The following is a 22,637-nucleotide window of genomic DNA, read 5'->3' as shown; positions in this document are numbered from 1 at the left end:
GATGTTTTTGATAAAGAAGAATATTAAAGTGTATTCCGCTTTTTTAAAAAAAAATGGCAGTGGGGGTGGGAAAGGAGGTACCAGAAACTTTCCCAAGTGTTGAGTAGAAGTGAGTGGAGGAAAACTTGGAAACGTTCTACATTTCACAGGGCGAGGACAGGGTGCCGCAATAGCGGCCAGTGCAGAACCGCCCGCCTCCCGGGGGGCTCGACCCAAGTCTGGCCCGAATTCCTAGTGGTCCTATCACTCCCAGCGGTCTCCGCTGCCACAGCCGCCACCTCAGTCGCGAAGCGATTGCCGGACGGGAGGGCCCTCGCCGGCGTCGTGCTGACGTCACGCGCGTGCTGACGTCGCCGGCGGCCGCGGCCTCTGAAGCGGGCTGGGGCTCGGGGGGCGCCGAGTTTGACTAGTTTGGGGGCCGCTGAGCGCTTGGCGTTGCTCCCGCCGCCCTCTGCTCCCCGCAAGCCGCGCCTCTAGCGGGCTAAGTGAGTCCCGCCCGCTCCCGCGGGGACCCGCACTAGAGGTTGGGCGGCGCTTGGAGAAAGTTGGCGGCTCACAGACTGGCAGGCGGGCGGGCGGGCGGCCGCAGCCATGGAGCCCCGCAGCATGGAGTATTTCAGTGCCCAGGTGCAGCAGAAGGACGTCGGCGGCCGGCTGCAGGTTGGCCAGGAGCTCCTGCTCTACCTCGGCACCCCCGGCGCCATCCCGGACCTGGAGGAGGACCTGGGCCGCCTGGGCAAGACGGTCGACGCGCTCACCGGCTGGGTGGGTTCGAGCAACTACCGGGTAAGCGACGACGGCGAGGCTGGGCTGGTCACGCCCTCCGCTGCGGCCCTTTAATCCCGGACGGGAGCGCAGTGCCGGGAGAGCTCCCGACCGAACAGCCGCGTAAGAGGGGAAACATTTTGGGAGGCCGAGGCGGGCGGATCACGAGGTCAGGAGTTCGAGACCAGCCTGCCCAACATAGTGAAACCCTGTCTCTACTAAAAATACAAGAATTGGCCGGGCGTGGTGGCGCTCGCCTGTAATCCCAGCCGAGGCAGGAGAATCGCTTGAACTCGGGAGGCGGAGGTTGCAGTGAGCAGAGATCGCGCCAAAAAAAGAGGGGGAAACACGGGTCCCCCGTCGCCACTGGGCAGCCTGCCTCTTCTTACGCGAACCGAGGACTGACTTCTGACCACATTTTTCTACACTTGTGAACAATGACTAATTCAGCGATTCCGTAATACGTTGCGGAGTTAACTTGGCTGTAGGACACAATGTCGATCACTTATTTAAAAAAAAAAAAAAAGAAATCAGTGAAACACTTCAACCTGTGTGCTCACCTGTGTAAACACTACCCAGACCAACAAATAGTACATTAGGATACGATTTTAGGTTGAAAGGAGATACCAAGTTAATTCCCTCTTAATGGTTTTTATCTGTTTATTTTTAAAATAATTTTAATGTTTGGGATCCTTAAGGATTAAACAGGTCCCTGGTTGTGTTTACTTTTACATCTAATGAAAAGACGCTGACCCCCTGACGTTATTTATTTGCTTTTCCTTTATTGAGAGCAGAAAGCAATTGAACTCGCTGTCATTTTGCTTTCCCTCGGGGTTTAGGACTGACTTGGATTTGAAACTGTGTCCTAGTAGATAGGCCAGTGCTGGGGAAAAATAAACGAAAAGATGAGGTACAAGAAGAAATGAGCCTTTCTGAAGAGTGTTTGGTAGGTAGGTTGTAATGTTGCCAGGTTGGGAGGCCAGATAAATATTTTGTCATTAACATTCCCTGTAGTCGTTAGTAGTTACTTTTCTTTCTTGTCTTCTGGTGGCAGTGTTGCTTTAAAATGCTGGCTGCAACTTCCCATGAATGAAGTGATTCTTCTTAGTAACATATTCTCATAACTCAGTGAATAGGCTGTACTTTGAAACCTTTTATTCAAAAAGAGAAGAAGGGCAAATTCTAGAATTATGATGCAGATTTAATGGTAAAACCCAGATGAGTTTTGGAAAGGTTGGACTTTTTATAAGGATAATAAAGGTTGAGAACTAACCACATTGATGCTTCATTACATACCATCTCTTGATTATTATTTTTAAAAAGTTTGGGGAAAAGTTAATGATACATCATTATCATTTGGGAGATTATTTCTTTGGAAGAAACAAGCTAAATTTACTCTGTGAGAAAGGCATATACATATTCACACTCAAAATAGTTGATTATTATTATTATTTTTTGAGATGGAGTTTTGCAATTGTTGCCCAGGCTGGAGTACAGTGGTGCGCTCTCAGATCACAGCAACCGCTGCCTCCCAGGTTCAATCAATTCTCCTGCCTCAGCCTCCTCAGTATTTGGGATTACAGGCATGTGCCACCATGCCTGGCTAATTTTGTGTTTTTAGTAGAGATAGAGTTTCTCCGTGTTGGTCAGGCTGGTCTTGAACTCCTGACCTCAGATGATCCTCCTGCCTCAGCCTCCCAAAGTGCTGGAATTACAGGCATGAACCACTGCACCTGGCCATAAGATAGTTGATTTTATGCTGCAGCATAGACTGTTGTAGAAAGACAGCACTTTGATAATGTTTGCACTCCTTCCCAAGTGAAGATTGGTATGCCATCTTCTACACAAGCTGTTGTAAATTGGCTTTGGGCCATTTCACTCCTCAGATGTATCCTCAGTGAATGACAGTTGAGCAATCACACTAATATTCTGTGATACCACAGTGTGCTAATTTTTTGTTATGCCTCTAAGCCCTACTTCCATTTGGTGCTGTGTTTTTAACTGTTCGTTAAGAGTTAGAATCCATCAGAGGTCTCATCCAGCTTCTCATCTGTTTTTACTCATCTTTTCTTTGTGCTCCTCACTAGGTAATGTAGCCCAAGACAGTTTTCAGCAATGGGAAGAGAACTGCCACAGCCTCCCACCACCTTATCTGTACACTGCCTTGTAGCTGTGACTATATAATCTACCATCTTCTTTACTATAATAGATGAATTGCCTGTTTTCCTCATTTATGCCATTCCCTCCACAAAAGTGTTAGATTCCATGCCTTCTTGCTTACTCAGGGACATTGATCCATTCAGTTCTGTGCTCTGTTTCCTAAATTACTAGTTCTCCCCTTTCTGTTGAATTCTATAGTATAAAAACTTTTCTGACATAGGGAAAGGACATTCTAATTAATCTGTTGCTTTGGGTTTTACAAACTAAGTTACCCAACTGGGTAATCTTTTTTTTTTTTTTAAGATACAATAAAACATATTTAACTCTATTTTAAAAAGTGTGTCATAGAAATTTTTGAACATACAAATAGAATCGTACTTCAGTTTCGTTTTATACTGAACAAAATGCAATTTTTCTTTGGATTTGGTAGTGCTTCAGAATCTGAATGTCTCAGTAACAGTCATTGTATTAGTAAGTTTGAATGCCTCCTGTATGCTTTGTATTCAAGATGCTAAGGATCCATCCAGCTTTGAACAAGACAAGGCTCATTCCTTCAGCTTCATTAGGATATTTATTGATGACCTATTATTATCAGGAACTCACTCTTCTAGGCGTTGCAGATACAATGTGGAAAAAAAAGACAAATCTTTGCTTTGTGGACTTAGATTCTAGTAGTAGGAGAGGAATAAGCAGGCAAGATAAATAAAATGTATAGTGTGTTATGTGGTGATAAGTGGAGAAAAAGAACAGTGAAAGGAATAGCGAATACGAGGCAAGATGCAGATGTTGGAATTTTAAGTAGCTGGTCATTGAAGACCTAATTGAGAGGGCGATTTAACAGAAGATGGGAAAGTGAGGTCCCTGCAATTGTGTTAGAAAAAGGTAGACAGGTGTAGAAATTAGATCATTTCAGGTAGCATGTGCTTGTAAATTAACATGATATGAAATGATTTTGAGACTGTGTTTTGGGTGGTCAGGAACGATGACGTGAGTGTAGACACTGAAAAAACATGAGTGATGAGTGAAGAATGATTGAAGCAGAGGAAACAGCAAATTCAGAGACCCTAGTTTTTTTGAGGAACATAAAAAAAGCCAACCTGGCTAGAGTTTAAACAAGTGAGGTGTTAAGAAAGATGAAGTTGAAGAGGCAGGTGTAAAGTCATAGTATTTTATTCTAAATATGGTGGAGGGAACTGGGCATGGTGGCTTATGCCTGTAGTCCCAGCTACTTGGGAGGCTGAGACAGAAGATCACTTGAAGCCAGGAATTTGAGAGTAGCTTGGGCAATATAGCAAGTTCCTGTCTAAAAAAAATACAGTGGAGGGTTGTATGTGTGTAGAGGGTGTCTGCTTTGTGGAGAGTTGCCTAACAGAAGCAGCAAAGAGAGAGAGAATGGTGGCTAGGCCTGATTCGATAGCGATGGCAATGTAGAGAAGTGGAAAATTTGGGCTGTGATTTGGTGGTAGATCCAGTAAGAGCTCGCATTGGATTGGGTTTGAGGGTTGAAAGGGAGGAATTATGGATAATTGCCTTGCTTGAGCAGTAGGTTAGATTGTGCTATTTATTGAAATAGGAAAGACTGAGAGAAGAACACATTGGGTGAAGGATATAAACAGTTTAGTTTTTAATGTGTTAGGTATGAGAAGGTTGTTTAATATACAAGTTGAGATGATAGACAGTTGGGGTCCTGAGTTCAATGGAGAAGTCATAATTGAAGATGAAAAATATGGAAATAGGCCAGTGCAATGGCTCACGCCTGTAATCCCAGCACTTTGGAAGGCCGAGGCAGGTGGATCACGAGGTCAGGAGTTCGAGATTAGCCTGGCCAACATGGTGAACCCTGTCTCTACTAAAAATATAAAAATTAGTTGGGCATGGTGGTGGGTGCCTATAATCCCAACTACTCGGGAGTCTGAGGCAGGATAATTGCTTGAACCTGGGAGACGGAAGTTGCACTGAGCCAAGATTGTGCCATTGCACTCCAGCCTGGGTGACAAAAGCAAGACTACGTCTCAAAAAAAAAAAGAAGAAGAAAATAGGCATATATATAATATATGTAGTCTGACAATTCACATTGACTAAGAATGGTCTTGCAATTTCAGGAGTCCTCAAATTTTAAAATGGTACTATGACAGTAAAATTTCCCTCATAAAATACAATTAAGTATGATAACCACCCTGTACCTAGTCCTTAGTGAGTTCCAGGCACTCTCAAATGCTTTATTTGCATTGTCTCATTTAGTCTTTAAGATGCCTTAGGAAATCAGTGTACTATTATTTTCCTTTTTTTGTAGAAAAGGAGGCATAGGTATCTTGCTTTAGGCCATAGACCTGGTAAATTAGTGGAAGAGTTGCTTGAGCCTAGGGAGATTAGAATATCCATGCTCCTTTTCTCTACTTTTATAAACCTCTTCACTATCCTATTGTCAGCTCTACTTTGTATATTATGAGAATTAGTAACATTTACATTTCATCTGCAACCACTCGATAAGTTATTGCTACAAAACTGAGAAAACACAGCCTGAGCAAGATAGTGAAACTTCACCTCTGCAAAAAAAGTTAGTCCAGGATATTGAGACTGCAGTAAGCTGGGATTGGGCCACTGTACTCCAGCCTGGGCAACAGAGCCAGACCTTGTCTCAGAATTTAAAAAAAAAATGGAGAAAACAGTGAAAGCATTTATAACTATGTAGCCCTATGTAGTGCAGGGTGTTGTGCTAGGATTTCATGTATTTTCTCAGAATTCAAAATCATAGCCCCTTTGGCATTCTGAGGAGGATACTTCCCGACATTGGTGTCACCTCAATTATATTTCCTATAAACTATTCAAAAGATGTGCCATTTTTAGTTTGCCAAAAGAGATGAGGTTTGTCTGCCCATTAATATGTATTGAAGTTGCCTATTCCTTTTACCTGCCATATAGGTGAACATCCAGGTTGTTGTCAATTCTTTACTTTTAATATTGTGCTTTTTGTCACCTTGTTACATATGCATGAAAATTTTTTCTAGGGCAAGTGAGTCTCAATCCTGTCAGAGTCAGTGCCCTCTTTTAATTCCCCCTTCTCCCTTTTCAATTCTGAAATAAAATTTATAGATAATATCTGATACACATAAATTTAAAAATCTCCATAATCTCCTAACTGTACTGTAAAGGAGAATCACACATAATTTATGAGATAAAATATATTTCAACATGTAAATAAGTCAACCTGACCACCCATGAAAACATAATGATAGTTACATGGTTATAAATGCTGCCACTACCAATTCAGACCACTACAGGTGTGTAGTTGCTGGTGATTCACACTTTTCTTTTTTTGAGACGGAGTTTTGCTCTTGTCAGCCAGGCTGGAGTGCAATGGCATGATCTCAGCACACTGCAACCTCCACCTCCTGGGTTCAAGTGGTTCTCCTGCCTCAGCCTCCTGAGTAGCTGGGATTATAGGTGCATGCCACCACACCCAGCTGATTTTGTATTTTTAGTAGAGACGGGGTTTTGCCATGTTGGCTAGGCTGGTCCCAAACTCCTAACCTCAGATGATCCACTCGCCTCAGCCTCCCAAAGTGTTGGGTTTACAGGCGTAAGCCATGCGCCTGGCGTTGATTCACACTTTCACCAGTGACATTACTGTTGGTGATTTTGATATTCTGGAACTCTAAATTCTCAACCTCATTTCTTTGAACTTATAGAATTTTACCACCCCATGTGACATCTGTTTCATTAAGCTGACGCATTAATCATACCTTTACATTGATTTTTTTTTAATTTGTTATTATTTCAGTAGTTTTGAGGGTACAGGTGGCTTTTGGTTAGGTGGATAAGTCCTTTGTTGGTGATTTCTGAGATTTTTAGTGCTGCTGTTATCCAAGCAGTATACACTGGCAGTATATAGTCTTTTATTCCTCAACTCCCTCCCAACCTTCCCCCTGAAACCCCAAAGTTTATTATATTATTCTTAGGCCTTTGTTCCCTTATAGCTTACTTAGCTCCCAACTTATAAGTGAGAACATATATTTGATTTTCTGAGTTACTTAGAATAATGGCCTCCAGCTCATCCAAGTTGCTGCAAAAGACATTATTTTGTTCCTTTTTATGGATGAGTAGTATTTCGTGGTGTATATATACCACAATTTCTTCATTCACGCATTGGTTGATGGGCACTTAGGTTTGTTCCATATCTTTGCAATTGTGAATTGTGTTGCTATAAACATGGCATGTCCCTGTGTCTTTTTAATACAATGACTTCTTTTCCTTTGAGTAGATACCCAGAGGAAATCTTCCCAAAGGAAAATATCTGGACTGCTGGATCTAATGGTGGTTTTACTTTTAGTTCTTTAGGGGATCTGCATACTGTTTTCCATAGTGGACACCAGGAATGTAAAAGTGTTTCTTTTTCATGGCATCCACACCAACATCGATTGTTTTTTGACTCTTTAATCATGGCCATTTGCAGGGGTAAGGAGGTATCTCATTGTGGTTTTAATTTGCATTTCCCTGAGGATTAGTGATGTTGAACATTTTTTTCATATGTTTGTTGTCCAGTTGTATATCTTCTTTTGGAAATTGTCTGTTCATGCCCTTTGCCCGCTTTTTGATGGGATTTTTTTTTTCCTTGCTGATTTGTTTGAGGTCTTTTAGATTCTGGATATTAGTCCTTATATTCATTCTTAATTCTGTTCTCTCTCTTTGTTCTTGATTTATGGTCCTCTTTTGATAAAATGCTATACTGCCCTGAGCAAGGTGGCTCACACCTGTAATCCCAGCGCTCTGGGAGGCTGAGGCAGGCGGATCACTTGAGTTCAGGAGTTTGATACAAGTCTGGCCAACATGGTGAAACCCCATTTCTACTAAAAATAATTTTTAAAAAATTTAGTTGGGTGTGGTGGTACCCACCTGTAATCCTAGCTACTCGGGAAGCTGAGGTGGGAGGATCCCTTGAACTGAGGAGGCAGAGGTTACTGTGAGCTGAGATTGTGATGCCACATTCCAGCCTGGGTGACAGAACAAGACTTGGTCTCAAAAACAACAACAAAAAAATGCAATACCAGCTAATCCCACTCTACCTACTCTATACCTGCACTAGTGCAACTGAAGGTGGTTGGGGAAAACACGAAACTTCTTTAACTGGCTTCATTTTAAATTCCTGACCATCATGTGGGCCCTGAATGCTGCCTGACAGTCATACTATATTTTCTTCTTCTTCTTTTTTTTTTTTTTTGAGAGACAGAGTCTCCCTCTGCATCCAGGTGCCAGGCTGGAGTGCAGTGGCACAGTCTCGGCTCACTGCAATCTCTGCCTTCCGGGTTCAAGCAATTCTCCTGCCTCAGCCTCCTGAGTAGCTGGGACTGCAGGTGCACGCCACCACACCTGGCTAATTTTTGTAATTTTAGTAGAGACAAGGTTTCACCATGTTGGCCAGGATGGTCTTGATCGCTTGACCTCGTGATCAGCCTGCCTTGACCTCCCAAAGTGCTGGGATTACAGGTGTGAGCCACCGCGCCCAGCCACTATATTTTCTTAGTTCACTCTTTCAGTTAAACAACTATTCTACATCTTTCTACATCTTTTCCTTCCCCTTGGTCCTACCAGTACCTCTTCTACAATCATTATTGTTAGCTGAGGCATTGATTCCTACTTCACTGAGAAAATTGAAGGAATCAGAATTCTTTTTTTTTTTTTTTTTTGAGACAAGAGTCTCGCTTTGTCATCAGCCTAGAGTACAGCGGTGCAGTCTTGGCTCACTGCAACCTCTGCCTCCTGGGTTCAAGTGATTCTCCTGCCTCAGCCTCCTGAGTAGCTGGGACTGCAGGTCCATCCCACCATGCCCAGCTAATTTTTAGTAGAGATGGGTATTCACCATGTTGGCCAGGATGGTCTCGATCTCTGTGATCTGCCTGCCTTGGCTTCCCAAAGTGCTGGGATTACAGGTGTGAGCCACCGCGCCTGGCCAACTCTTAAGTAATTTACAGTATTCGAGAGTATCATCAATGCTATTTGTTCTTTTGTATTTCTATTATTTATTTATTTTGGAGACAAGGATCTTACTCTGTTGCCCAGGCTGGAGTGCAGTGGCACAGTCATAGCTCACTGAATCCTCTAATTCCTGGGCTCAAGTGACCCTCTGCCCTCAGTCTTCTGAGTAGCTAAGACTATAGGTATGAGCCACTGTGCCTTTAAAAATTAGATTTTTTGGCTTATAGTAATAAAACTGCATTTGGCTTATTGATTTTTATGGGTAGCCTGCTTATTATAATAATGAAAAACATTTATTCTGCAATTGGTGGACTTTTTTGTTTTTTTTTCAAGATGGGATTTCACCATGTTGGTCAGGCTGGTCTTGAACTTTTAACCTCAGGTGATCCGCCCACCTTGGCCTCCAAAGTGCTTGGATTACAGACATGAGCCCCCGCGCCTGGCCTGGACTTTTTTTTTTTGACGTGGAGTCTTGTTCTGTCTCTCAGGTTGGAGGCCAGTGGTGCGATCTCGGCTCACTGCAACCTCTCCCTCCCAGGTTCAAGCGATTTTCCTGCCTTAGCCTCCCGAATAGCTGGGATTACAGGTGCCTGCCGCCATTCCCAGCTAATTTTTGTATTTTTTAGTAGAGATGGGGTTTGCCATGTTGGCCAGGCTGGCCTCGAATTCCTGACTTTGGGTGATCCACTTGCCTTGGCCTCAAAGTACTGGGATTACAGGCATGAGCAGCCAATTTGTGGATTTTTAAATGGTTTTCTACAGATATTTCACAGACACAACAGTTTTGCTTGGTTTTGGTGTATTGGCCAAAACCCTTAGGATGAGGATGAATAAAAGAAAATGTACATCCTTGTATACTGGGTACCAAGGGTTGTTTCTAACATCTTACCTTTAGGAATCATGCTTTCTGTAATTATAAAAACTTTATGATGGAGAATTTTGAATATGTGTAAAGGTAGACAGTAAAATAAATTCAGCCATAATGCTTATCAGCCCATGGCCAATCCTGCCCCATCAATATGTCACAAATCACAGACGTCATTGTTTCATCCCTAGGACTTCCTAGTTACTCTCTCAAAGTTGTATGTTCTTTTTTAAAACTTACTAATATAACCTCAACATCATCACAGTTATAAAACAATAATTCCTTCATGTCACATGTCCAGAGTTCACATTTCTAAATCTTTTAGTAAGTTATTTTAAGAAAAATTAGGAACCAAATAAGAGCCACATATTGCGATTTATTAATATATTATCTTCTATTGCTGCTAACACATTATGACACACTGACTAGCTTAGACACTCATACATTTATTCTTTTATAGTTTTACAGGTCAGAAATCTAATGGGCTTTATTGGGATAAAATCAAGGTGTCAGCAGGATTATATTTTTTCTAGAGACTTTAGGGGAGAATTTTCCAGCTTCTAGGGGATGCCTGCATTGCTTGGTTCTTGGTGTCTTTCTCCATCTTCAAAGCCAGCAGTATAACATCTTCAGATCTCTTTGACCTCTTCTGTCATCAGATCTCCTCTGACTGTGGCTCTTCGCCTTCTTATAAGTACGCTTTTCTTTTTAAGGATTTCCCTTATAAGGACCCTTCAAATAAATTTACACATATGTAGTCAACTAATTTTTCACAAAGACACCAAGAATACACAATGGGGGAAGGGTAGTGTCTTCAATAAATGGTATTGGAAAAACTGGATGTCCACATGCAAAAGAATGAAATTGGACCCTTATTTTATACCATATGCAATAATTACCTTAAAATGGATTAAAGACTTAAATGCAAGACCTAAAACTGTAAAACTCCTAAAAGAAAACATGGGGGAAAGCTCCTTGACTTTGGTTTTGGCAATGATTTTTGAGGTTTGACTTGAAAACACAGGCAACAAAAGCAAAAATAAAACAGTGGGACTACATCAAACTAAAAAGTTTTCTGGACAGCAAAGGAAGCAATCAGCAAAACAAAATGCAGTCTACAGAATGGGAGAAAATCGTTGCAAATCATGTCTGATAAGGGTTTAATATCCAAAATGTATGAGAAGCTGATCTAAATATGAGAAGATAACTAACATCAGTAATGATCAGGGTAATGTAAATCAGAACCACAGTGAAATATCACCTCATACCATTTAGGATATCTGTTATAAAAAAATAAAAAGATAACAAGTATTGGAGAGGATGTGGAGAAGAAAATTGTATACTGTTGATGGGAATGTAAATTGGTACACCATCATGGAAACTGGTAAGGTTTCTCAGAAAATTAAAAATAGAACTATTTTATTTTCTGAAATAAAATAAAATCAGCCGAGCGCAGTGGCTGATACCTGTAATCCCAGCACTTTGGGAGGCCAAAGTGGGTGGATCACAAGGTCAAGAGATCAAGACTATCCTGGCCAACATGCTGAAACCCTGTCTCTACTAAGAAAAAAATACAAAAATTAGTTGGGCTTGGTGGTGCAGGCCTGTAGTCCCAGCCACTTGGGAGGCTGAGGCAGGAGAATCGCTTGCACCCAGGAGGTAGAGGTTGCAATGAGCCGAGACTGTGCCACTGCACTCCAGCCTGGGCAACAAGAGTGAAACTCTGTCTCAAAAAAAAGGAAAAAAAAAAATAGAACTACCATTCCACTTCTGAGTATATATCCAAAGAAAATAAATCACTATCTCAAAGAGATGCTTGCATTCCCTTGTTCATTGCAGCATTATTCACAATAGCCAGGATAAGAAAATCCATGTGTCCATCAACATGAATGGATAAAGAAAATGTGGGGAATGTGTGTATATATATGTTTATGCAAACACACACAACACATAACACACACACACAGGAATACTGTTCAGCCTTAAAAAGGAAGGAAATCCTGCTATTTGTGACAACATGGAACCTAGAAGACATTATCCTAAGTGAAATAAGCCAAAATATAGAAAGACAAATACTGCATTATCTTACTTTTATGTCAAATCTTTTTTAAAAAAGTCAAATTTATGGAATTTATAGATAGTAACAGAACAGAATGGTGATTACCAGGGCTTGGGGAATGCGGAAAAGAGAGATACTGGTCAAAGGGTACATGCTTTCTGTTATAGGATGAATAAGTTCTGTAAACCTAATGCACAGTATGGTGACTATAGTTAATAATGATGAATATTGTACTTGAAATTTATTAAGAGCAGAGATGTCAAGTTCTTACCACAAAACAGATGGGGAGGGAAACCCTTGTGATATCTTAGATCTAGGATAATCCAGGGTAATTTTTTTCCTCTCAAGATCCTTAAACTGCAGAGTCCCTTTTGCCAAGTGTGATACGATATTCAGAGGTTCTGGGAGTTAGGATGTGAATGCCTTTGGGAGATTATTATTCTGCCTTTAAGAGTTAACATATTTATTAAGTCTTTTTTAATGTTTCACCCTCAGTCTCTCTCTATTTTAAGAAATTCTTGAGTTTTATTTGTGTAGAGTTTCCCATAGTCTGGGTCTTGCTGATTTCATTCATGTAATGATGTTTGACTGTTCCCTCTATCTTTCTTGTAAATTGGTAATTCAGTTAGATCTAAAACTTACTGAGTCCTTTTTTTGGGGGTGGGGGGGCAAGGCTATTTAATAGGTAATACTCTCCATCCATCTCCTTCCTAGAGGCACATGAGGTATGGAAGGCACATAAGGTCTAGGTGTGTGTGTGTGTGTGTGTGTGTGTGTGTGTGTGTGTGTGATGTTAGAGGCCTTAAATGTTTAGTGTTTAGATCTATTCATTAGCATTTGCAAAATGGTAATACTTGAATTGTTATTTTGTCATTTATTGACTGGAATAGTTTTATAAAGAGAAACGTTCCCCATTGACAGTTATTTGGTTACCCAGTGATTTATATAGTGGTTTATATAGAACAGTAGGTATATTTCTACGATTCTTTCCATTTACTTACTAATTGTGAAAATAATGAGGTTTTTTTTTTAGTATCCTTCAAATGTATTTTTGTTTTTGTTTTCATGTTATTATGAACTCATATGTTTTAACATATCTACTGTTTCAAGGCAATGCAGTTATTGTTCTTTTTCATATTCAAACTGTCCTATCTTGATATGACCCTAGTAGTCTTTGACTGCTTCTTGCTGTCTGTCATCATAAGATGTTGTATTTCCTGCTCCAACCCTGGAATGAGCCACCTCTCCAAGAAGCTCTTGATCTTTCTTCATGGGAAGCAGTGCCTAGATACTGCAGTGTGGTGCTAGTGGTATTCCTTGTTCCTTGTTTGGTCGTTGTTTCTAGATTTCTTTCAATGGAGAGAATTAGATTTTATTTTATTTGCTTTATTTTTTGAGACAGGGTCTCTCTCTCTTTGTTGCCTAGTCTGGAGTCCAGTGGCACAAACACAGCTCACTGCAGCCTTAACCTCCTGGGCTCAAGCAGTCCCACCTCAGCCTCCCAATTAGGCTATAGACACACACCACCACGCCTGACTAATTAAACAAAATTTTTTTGTTTGTAGAGATTGGGTCTCCCTATGTTGCCCAGGCAGGTCTTGAACTCCTGGGCTCAAGCAGTCCTCGCATCTTGGCATCCCAAAGTGCTGGGATTACAGGCAGGAGCCATTACATCTAACCTAGATTTTATTTTAATTTGAAAGAAAAATATATCATGAGTTCATACTGATATTTCTATATTTTTCTTTTTTTCTTTTCACTTTTTATACTGATATTTCAAATTCAGATTTAAGACTACAGTTTTTACTTCTATCTTGTAACTGTATCTTTTTTCTGTCAACAACAATAAGATTTATAAAGACAGTTAACTCTCTTTTTTGTAGTTTTGTTTTAGTCTACGATGTATCCCATTGACAAGATAGAGCCAAATTACTGTGTTTTAAAGTCGCTTGAAAATAGTCTTCTGTGTGGTTATGCTACTAATTGGATATATATTTAGATTCATTTATTTTCTTTCTAGTCTAGTTTCTTTCTCTGTTCCTTGTATCTTGCTCTCACCATTAAAATTTTATTTTCCATCATGATGTCTGTTGGTTTTTTGTTTTTTGGGATAGGATCTCACTCTATTGCTCAGGCTAGAATGCGGTGGCATCATCATGACTCACTGCAGACTTGACATCCCAGGCTCAGGTGATCCTTCCATCTCAGCCTCCCCAGCAACTGGGACCACAGGCACATGCCACCATGTCTGATTTTTTAGTTCTTAAAGAGATGGGGTCTTGCCCTGTTGTGCAGGCTGGTCTCAAACTCTTGGACTCAAGTGATGCTCCCACCTTGACCTCTCAAAGTGCTGGGATTACAGGCATGAGCCATCGCACCCAACCATCATTATTTTTTTATAAGCATTTATGTCTGTTTATATCTATTTAATTTCCCTTTTCGTCGATGTAGATACTTTTCCCAACTTTGCTTTTTTCACTTAACAGTATATCGTGGAGATAATTGAATAGAAGAATTAGTGTAGTCTTCATTTTTATCTTTAAAGTGTCATAGTATCCTGTAGTATGGATACACCATGGTTTATTGAATCTGTCCCATACTGATGAATGTTTGGATAGTTTTTGGTCTAGTGTAGTGAATAATTTTTGCACGTCTTTTCATAATTTTACTTGAATATCTTGGGGGATAGATTCCTAAGTATATTCTTAAGAGTACACATTTTTCCTGCTTATCTGAGATACTGCTTGGCTCATATATGTGTAATTGAGTCTATTTTGGATTTTCAGGGTTTTTTTTTAACAGCTCTGTTGATATTCTATATAATTCACTCATTTGAAGTGTACATTGATTTTTGTAGTAGCTACAGGTTTGTGCAACCATCACCACAGTAAATTTTAAAAACATTTTCTTCACCTCTAAAAGAACTCTGTACCCTTTATCCCACCCTCCATACCCACCCCAACCTCGTCCTAAGCTACCAGTGTTCTACTTTTTATCTTTATAGATTTGCCTATTGTAGACATTTCTTATAAATTGAACCATATAACATGTAGCCTCTTGTGACTACCTTCTTTGACTTACAATTTTTTCACGGTTATCTATGTTATAGTATGTATGTATGGCTGAGTAAAATTCTATTGAATGCATATACCACATTTTGTTTATCTGTGCATCAGTTGATGGACATTTGGGCTGTTTCCACCTTTGACTATTGTGAATAATGCTGCAATGAATGTTGACGTACAAGTATGTATGGCTATATCTGTTTGAGTTCACTTCCTTTGGGTATATACTTAAGAGTGGAATTCCTGGGCCATGTGGTAAATTTATGTTTAACTTTAGGAGGAACTGCCAAACTGTTTTCTACAATGGCTATACCATTTTACATTCCCATCAGCAGCATATAAAGGTTCCAGTTTCTCTATGTCCTTAGCAACATTTGACATTTTCTATTTTCCTAGTAGGTGTGAAGTAGTGTCTTATTGTGGTTTTAATTTGCATTTCTCTAATGACTTATAATGTTGAGCATCTTTTCATGTGTTTATACACCATTCATATATCTTATTTTGAGAAATGCCTATTCAAGTTCTTTGCCCATTTTTGTTTTTTTTTTTACAGCAGTTTTAGGTTCACAGTAAAATTGAATGAAACAGATTTCACATGTATCCCCCTGCTTCTGCATTATGCACAGCCTCCTCTGCTGTTGGCATCCCCTAACAGAGTTATATACTCGTTGCAATTGATGAGCCTGCATTCACATGTCATTATCATTCAAGACTCACAGTTTCATTAGGGTTCACTCTAAGTGTTGTACATGTTGTAGGTTTTGATAAATGTATAATGGAATGTACCTACCATTATAGTATTATACAGAATAATTTTACTGCCCTAAAAATACTCTGTGCTCTGCCTAAAACTTCCTCTTTACCCCAGTCCCTGGCAATCACTGATGCTTTTACCATCTCCATAGTTTTACCTTATCCAAATGTCATATAGTTGGACTCCAACTGTATGAAGCCTTTTCAGGCTGACTTCATTCACTTAGTAACATGCACTTAAAGTTATTTCATGTCTTATTCATGCCTTGGTAGCTCATTTCTTTTTAGTGCTGAATACTATTCCATTGTTTGAATGTACCACGTATTTATCCATTCATCTACCGAAGGACATCTTGGTTGCTTCCAAGTTTTGATAGCTGAATAAAGTTGCTTTATTTATTTATTTATTTATTTTAATTTTTTATTGCATTTTGGGTTTGGGGGTACATGTGCAGAACATGCAAGACAGTTGCATAGGTACACACATGGCAGTGTGTTTTGCTTCCTTTCTCCCCTACACCCACATTTGGCATTTCTCCCCAGGCTATCCCTCCCCACCTCCCCCTCCCACTGGCCCTCCCCATTTCCCCCCAATAGACCCCAGTGTTTAGTACTCTTCTCTCTGTGTCCATGTGTTATCATTTTTCATCACCCACCTATAAGTGAGAATATGCGGTGTTTCGTTTTCTGTTCCTGTGTCAGTTTGCTGAGGATGATGTTCTCCAGGTTCATCCATGTCCCTACAAATGACACAAACTCATCATTTCTGATTGCTGCATAATATTCCATGGTGTATATGTGCCACATTTTTCCAATCCAGTCTATCATCAATGGGCATTTGGGTTGATTCCAAATCTTTGCTATTGTAAACAGTGCTGCAATGAACATTCGTGTACATGTGTCCTTATAGTAGAACGACTTATAGTCTTTTGGATACATACCCAGTAATGGGATTGCTGGGTCAAATGGAATTTCTATTTCTAAGGCCTTGAGGAATCGCCACACTGTCTTCCACAATGGTTGAACTAATTTACACTCCCACCAACAGTGTAAAAGTGTTCCTTTTTCTCCACATCCTCTCCAGCATCTGTTGTCTCCAGATTTTTTAATGATCGCCATTCTAACTGGCGTGAGATGGTATCTCAATGTGGTTTTAATTTCCATCTCTCTGATGACCAGTGACGATGAGCATTTTTTCATATGATTGTTGGCCTCATATACGTCTTCTTTCGTAAAGTGTATGTTCATATCCTTTGCCCACTTTTGAATGGGCTTGTTTGTTTTTTTCCTGTAAATCTGTTTGAGTTCTTTGTAAATTCTGGATATCAGCCCTTTGTCAGATGGGTAAACTGCAAAAATTTTTTCCCATTCTGTTGGTTGCCAATTCACTCTAGTGACAGTTTCTTTTGCCGTGCAGAAGCTGTGGAGTTTGATTAGGTCCCATTTGTCTATTTTGGCTTTTGTTGCCAATGCTTTTGGTGTTTTGTTCATGAAGTCCTTGCCTACTCCTATGTCCTGGATGGTTTTGCCTAGATTTCCTTCTAGGGTTTTTATGGTGCCAGGTCTTATGTTTAAGTCTTTAATCCATCTGGAGTTAATTTTAGTGTAAGGTGTCAGGAAGGGGTCCAGTTTCTGCTTTCTGCACATGGCTAGCCAGTTTTCCCAACACCATTTGTTGAACAGGGAATCCTTTCCCCATTGCTTGTTTTTGACAGGTTTATCAAAGATTGTATGGTTGTAGATATGTTGTGTTGCCTCTGTTGCCTCTGTTCTGTTCCATTGGTCTATATCTCTGTTTTGGTACCAGTACCATGCTGTTTTGATTACTGTAGCCTTGCAGTATAGTTTGAAATCTGGTAGTGTGATGCCCCCCGCTGTGTTCTTTTTGCTTAGAATTGACTTGGCTATGCGGGCTCTCTTTTGGTTCCATATGAAGTTCGTGGTGGTTTTCTCCAGTTCTGTGAAGAAAGTCAATGGTAGCTTGATGGGGATAGCATTGATTCTGTAAATTACTTTGGGCAGTATAGCCAATTTTACGATATTAATTCTTCCTAACCATGAACATGGAATGTTTCTCCATCTGTTTGTGTCCTCTCTGACTTCGTTGAGCAGTGGTTTGTAGTTTTCCTTGAAGAGGTCCCTTACATTTCTTGTAAGTTGTATTCCAAGGTATTTTATTCTTTTTGTAGCAATTGTGAATGGCAGTTCGTTCTTGATTTGGCTTTCTTTAAGTCTGTTATTGGTGTAGAGGAAGGCTTGTGATTTTTGCACATTGATTTTATATCCTGAGACTTTGCTGAAGTTGCTTATCAGTTTCAGGAGTTTTTGGGCTGAGGTGATGGGGTCTTCTAAGTATACTATCATGTCGTCTGCAAATAGAGACAATTTGGCTTCCTCCTTTCCTATTTGAATACCCTTTATTTCTTTTTCTTGCCTGATTGCTCTGGCTAGAACTTCCAGTACTATATTGACTAGGAGTGTTGACAGAGGGCATCCTTGTCTAGCGCCGGATTTCAAAGGGAATGCTTCCAGTTTTTGCCCATTCAGTATGATATTGGCTGTTGGTTTGTCATAAATAGCTTTTATTACTTTGAGATACGTTCCATCGATACCGAGTTTATTGAGGGTTTTTAGCATAAAGGACTGTTGAATTTTGTCAAATGCCTTTTCTGCGTCAATTGAGATAATCATGTGGTTTTTGTTTTTGGTTCTGTTTATGTGGTGAATTACGTTGATAGACTTGCGTATGTTGAACCAGCCTTGCATCCCCGGGATGAATCCTACTTGATCATGATGAATAAGTTTCTTGATTTGCTGTTGCATTCGGCTTGCCAATATTTTATTGAAGATTTTTGCATCTATGTTCATCATGGATATTGGCCTGAAGTTTTCTTTTCTTGTTGGGTCTCTGCCGGGTTTTGGTATCAGGATGATATTGGTCTCATAGAATGATTTGGGAAGGATTCCTTCTTTTTGGATTATTTGGAATAGTTTCAGAAGGAATGGTACCACCTCCTCTTTGTGTGTCTGGTAGAATTCGGCTGTGAACCCGTCTGGACCTGGGCTTTTTTTGTGTGGTAGGCTCTTAATTGCTGCCTCGACTTCTGACCTTGTTATTGGTCTATTCATAGTTTCAGCTTCCTCCTGGTTTAGGCTTGGGAGGACACAGGAGTCCAGGAATTTATCCATTTCTTCCTGGTTTGCTAGCTTATGTGCGTAGAGTTGTTTGTAATATTCTCTTATGATGGTTTGAATTTCTGTGGAATCTGTGGTGATTTCCCCTTTATCATTCTTTATTGCATCTGTTTGGTTGTTCTCTCTTATTTTTAATCAATCTAGCTAGTGGTCTGTCTATTTTGTTGATCTTTTCAAAAAACCAGCTCTTGGATTTATTGATTTTTTTGGAGGGTATTTCATGTCTCAATCTCCTTCAGTTCAGCTCTGATCTTAGTTATTTCTTGTCTTCTGCTGGGTTTTGAGTTTTTTTGACCTTGCTCCTCTAGCTCTTTCAATTTTGACGATAGGGTGTCAATTTTGGATCTCTCCATTCTTCTCATATGGGCACTTATTGCTATATACTTTCCTCTAGAGACTGCTTTAAATGTGTCCCAGAGATTCCGGCATGTTTTGTCTTCGTTCTCGTTGGTTTCGAAGAACTTCTTTATTTCTGCCTTCATTTCATTGTTTATCCAGTCAACATTCAAGAGCCAGTTGTTCAGTTTCCATGAAGCTGTGCGGTCTGGGTCGGTTTCTGAATTCTGAGTTCTAACTTGATTGCACTATGGTCCGAGAGGCTGTTTGTTATGATTTCAGTTGTTTTGCATTTGCTGAGCAGTGCTTTACTTCCAATTATGTGGTCAATTTTAGAGTAGGTGTGATGTGGTGCTGAGAAGAGTGTATATTCTGTGGATTTGGGGTGGAGAGTTCTGTAGATGTCTATCAGGTTTGCTTGCTCCAGGTCTGAGTTCAAGCCCTGGATATCATTGTTGATTTTCTGTCTGTTTGATCTGTCTAATATTGACAGTGGGGTGTTAACGTCTCCCACTATAATTGTGTGGGAGTCTAAGTCTCTTTGTAAGTCTTTAAGAACTTGCCTTATGTATCTGGGTGCTCCTGCATTGGGTCCATATATGTTTAGGATCGTTAGCTCTTCTTGTTGTATCGATCCTTTTACCATTATGTAATGGCCTTCTTTGTCTCTTTTGATCTTTGTTGCTTTAAAGTCTATTTTATCAGAGATGAGAATTGCAACTCCTGCTTTTTTTTGCTCTCCATTTGCTTGGTAAATCTTCCTCCATCCCTTTATTTTGAGCCTTTGTGTATCCTTGCATGTGAGATGGGTTTCCTAGATACAGCACACTGATGGGTTTTGGATTTTTATCCAATTTGCCAGTCTGTGTCTTTTGATTGGTGCATTTAGTCCATTTACATTTAGGGTTAGTATTGTTATGTGTGAATTTGTTACTGCCATTTTGATGCTAGCTGGCTGTTTTGCCCGTTAGTTGTTGTAGATTCTTCATTATGTTGATGCTCTTTAGCAATTAGTGTGATTTTGGGATGGCTGGTACTGGTTGTTCCTTTCTATGTGTAGTGCCTCTTTCAGGAGCTCTTGTAAAGCAGGCCTGGTACAAAATCTCTGAGTACTTGCTTGTTCACAAAGGATTTTATTTTTCCTTCACTTCTGAAGCTCAGTTTGGCTGGATATGAAATTCTGGGTTGAAACTTTTCTTTAAGGATGTTGAATATTGGCCCCCACTCTTTTCTGGCTTGCTGAGAGATCTGCTGTGAGTCTGATGGGCTTCCCTTTGTGGGTGACCCGACCTTTCTCTCTGGCTGCCCTTAGTATTTTCTCCTTTATTTCAACCTTGTTGAATCTGGCGATTATGTGCCTTGGGGTTGCTCTTCTTGTGGAATATCTTTGTGGTGTTCTCTGTATTTCCTGCAATTGAGTCTGGCCTGTCTTGCTAGGTGAGGTAAATTTTCCTGGATAATGTCCTGAAGAGTATTTTCCAACTTGGATTCATTCTCTTCGTCACATTCTGGTACGCCTATCAAACGTAGGTTAGGTCTCTTCACATAGTCCCACATTTCTTGGAGACTTTGTTCATTCCTTTTTGCGCTTTTTTCTCTGATCTTGGTTTCTCATTTTATTTCATTGAGTTGATCTTCGACTTCTGAAATTCTTTCTTCTGCTTGGTCAATTCGGCTATTGAAACTTGTGCATGCTTCGCGAAGTTCTCGTATTGTGTTTTTCATCTCCTTTAATTCATTCATATTCCTCTCTAAGTTATCCATTCTTGTTATCATTTTCTCGAATCTTTTTTCAAGGTTCTTAGTTTCTTTGCATTGATTTGAAACATGTTCTTTTAGCTCCCAAAAGTTTCTCATTATCCACCTTCTGAAGTCTAATTCCGTCATTTTGTCACAGTCATTCTCCATCCAGCTTTGTTCCCTTGCTGGTGAGGAGTTTTGGTCCTTTCTAGGAGGCGAGGTGTTCTGGTTTCAGGTGTTTTCCTCCTTTTTTCGCTGGTTTCTTCCTATCTTTGTGGATTTATCCACGTGTCGTCTGTGTAGTTGCTGACTTTTTGATTGGGTCTCTGGGTGGACACCCAGATTGTTGATGATGAAGTATTTCTGTTACTTGGTTTTCCTTCTACCAGTCTAGCCCCTTCGCTGTACGACTGCAGAGGTCCACTCCAGGCCCTGCTTCTCTGGGGTACACCTATAGCAGCTGCGGAACAGTAGGGATGCTGCCAGTTTCTTTTTCTGCTATCTTTGTCCCAGAATGATACCTGCCAAATTTCAGTCTTTTGGATATAGAGGGGTCAGGGAGCTGCTTGAGGAGACAGTCTGTACTTTATAGGAGCTCAAGTGCTGAGCTGTGAGCTCTGATGTTCATTCAGGGCTGTTAGGCTGCTATGTTTAATTATGCTGCAACAGAACTCATAAAAAAGCCCCTTTTTTCTCAGCTGCTCTTTCTGAAGGGGTTGGGGCTTTATTTTTGAGTGTCTGCCGGTTGTCCTGCCCAGCTAGGAGGCAGTCTTGTCCTGCCTAGGCTCCGCCCTGCTGGTGTGAGGTTCACCCTGTTTCTGCAGGCTTTGCCCTTCTGCTGCGGGCTCCGCCCTGCGGCGGAGTCTCTCTGTTGTACCGGGTTGCCTCGGCAACGGCAGGCTGCGTCAGCAATGGGCGTGTACCTCAGTAGGGGCTGATTGCCTCGGTAATGGCGGACGCCCCTCCCGCACGGAGCTGCGCTTTAAGGTAACCTCCTAACAGCGAGCGTTTGGACTCGCCGTTTTGTTTGTCTCACTGGGCTACCCCTGACGCTTTGTCCTGGGCTGGCTCACTGTTCAAGTCCTGTTCAGTCTCAAGTTCAGCCCTCTCAGGTCTCAGGTTGCCAGTTCAACAGGGCACCCGGAACAGTGCGCTTTTGTGCGGACCTCTGTGGAGCGCCTCTGTGCTCCGGCGCAGGACGCAGCCGCACCGGCTGCTGGCTACACCAGTCAAGATCTCTGGCTGGCGTCCCGCGTTTGTTTTATATCTGGGAATTTCCCCGTTCTGTGGGCAACAAAGGTCCGTCTCGAAATCCGTCCCTGACTCACCTTCTCCGTGCATCCAGCGAGAACCTCAATCCTGGGTTTTTCTCACAGCGCCATCTTGAGTCCTTCCCCCAAAGTTGCTTTTAATATGAGTGTGGGCTGGGCATGGTGGCACATGCCTGTAATCCCAGCTTTTTGGGAGGCTAAGGCTGGTGGACCACTTGAGTCCAGGATTTCAGGACCACCTTGGGCAACATGGTGAAATCCCATCTCTACAAAAAAGAACAAAAAAATGAGTGTGCAGGTGTTTTGTTGACATCAGTTTTCCACTCCTTTGGCTAAATGAGCATCAATGATCACTGGATCATATGAGGAGAGTATATTTAGCTTTATAAGAAACTGCCAAAATAACCATACCATTTTGCATTCCCACCATCAGTGAATGAGAGTTCCTCTCTCTC

The 22,637-nt window shown here is 40.9% G+C and overlaps 1 protein-coding gene across 16 annotated transcripts in view; it reads left to right on the top strand.

Moving 5' to 3' along the window:
• Positions 1 to 349: 349 nt before the first annotated feature.
• Positions 350 to 22,637, top strand: part of CLASP2 (cytoplasmic linker associated protein 2) — a 246,743-nt gene continuing 224,455 nt past the window's right edge. For all 16 annotated transcript variants that reach the window (XM_035278616.3, XM_035278611.3, XM_035278606.3 and 13 more), the window contains exon 1: positions 350 to 786. In XM_035278616.3, coding sequence (XP_035134507.1) covers positions 592 to 786 — 195 coding nt within the window. In that variant the 5' untranslated portion in view covers positions 350 to 591. The remainder of the gene's footprint in view (positions 787 to 22,637) is intronic.

Source organism: Callithrix jacchus, chromosome 17 (assembly GCF_049354715.1).
Source record: "Callithrix jacchus isolate 240 chromosome 17, calJac240_pri, whole genome shotgun sequence".
Taxonomy (NCBI): Eukaryota; Metazoa; Chordata; class Mammalia; order Primates; family Cebidae; genus Callithrix; species Callithrix jacchus.
The sequence above is the reverse complement of the archived record's forward strand: the minus strand, read 5'-3'. Positions and strand labels throughout refer to the sequence as shown.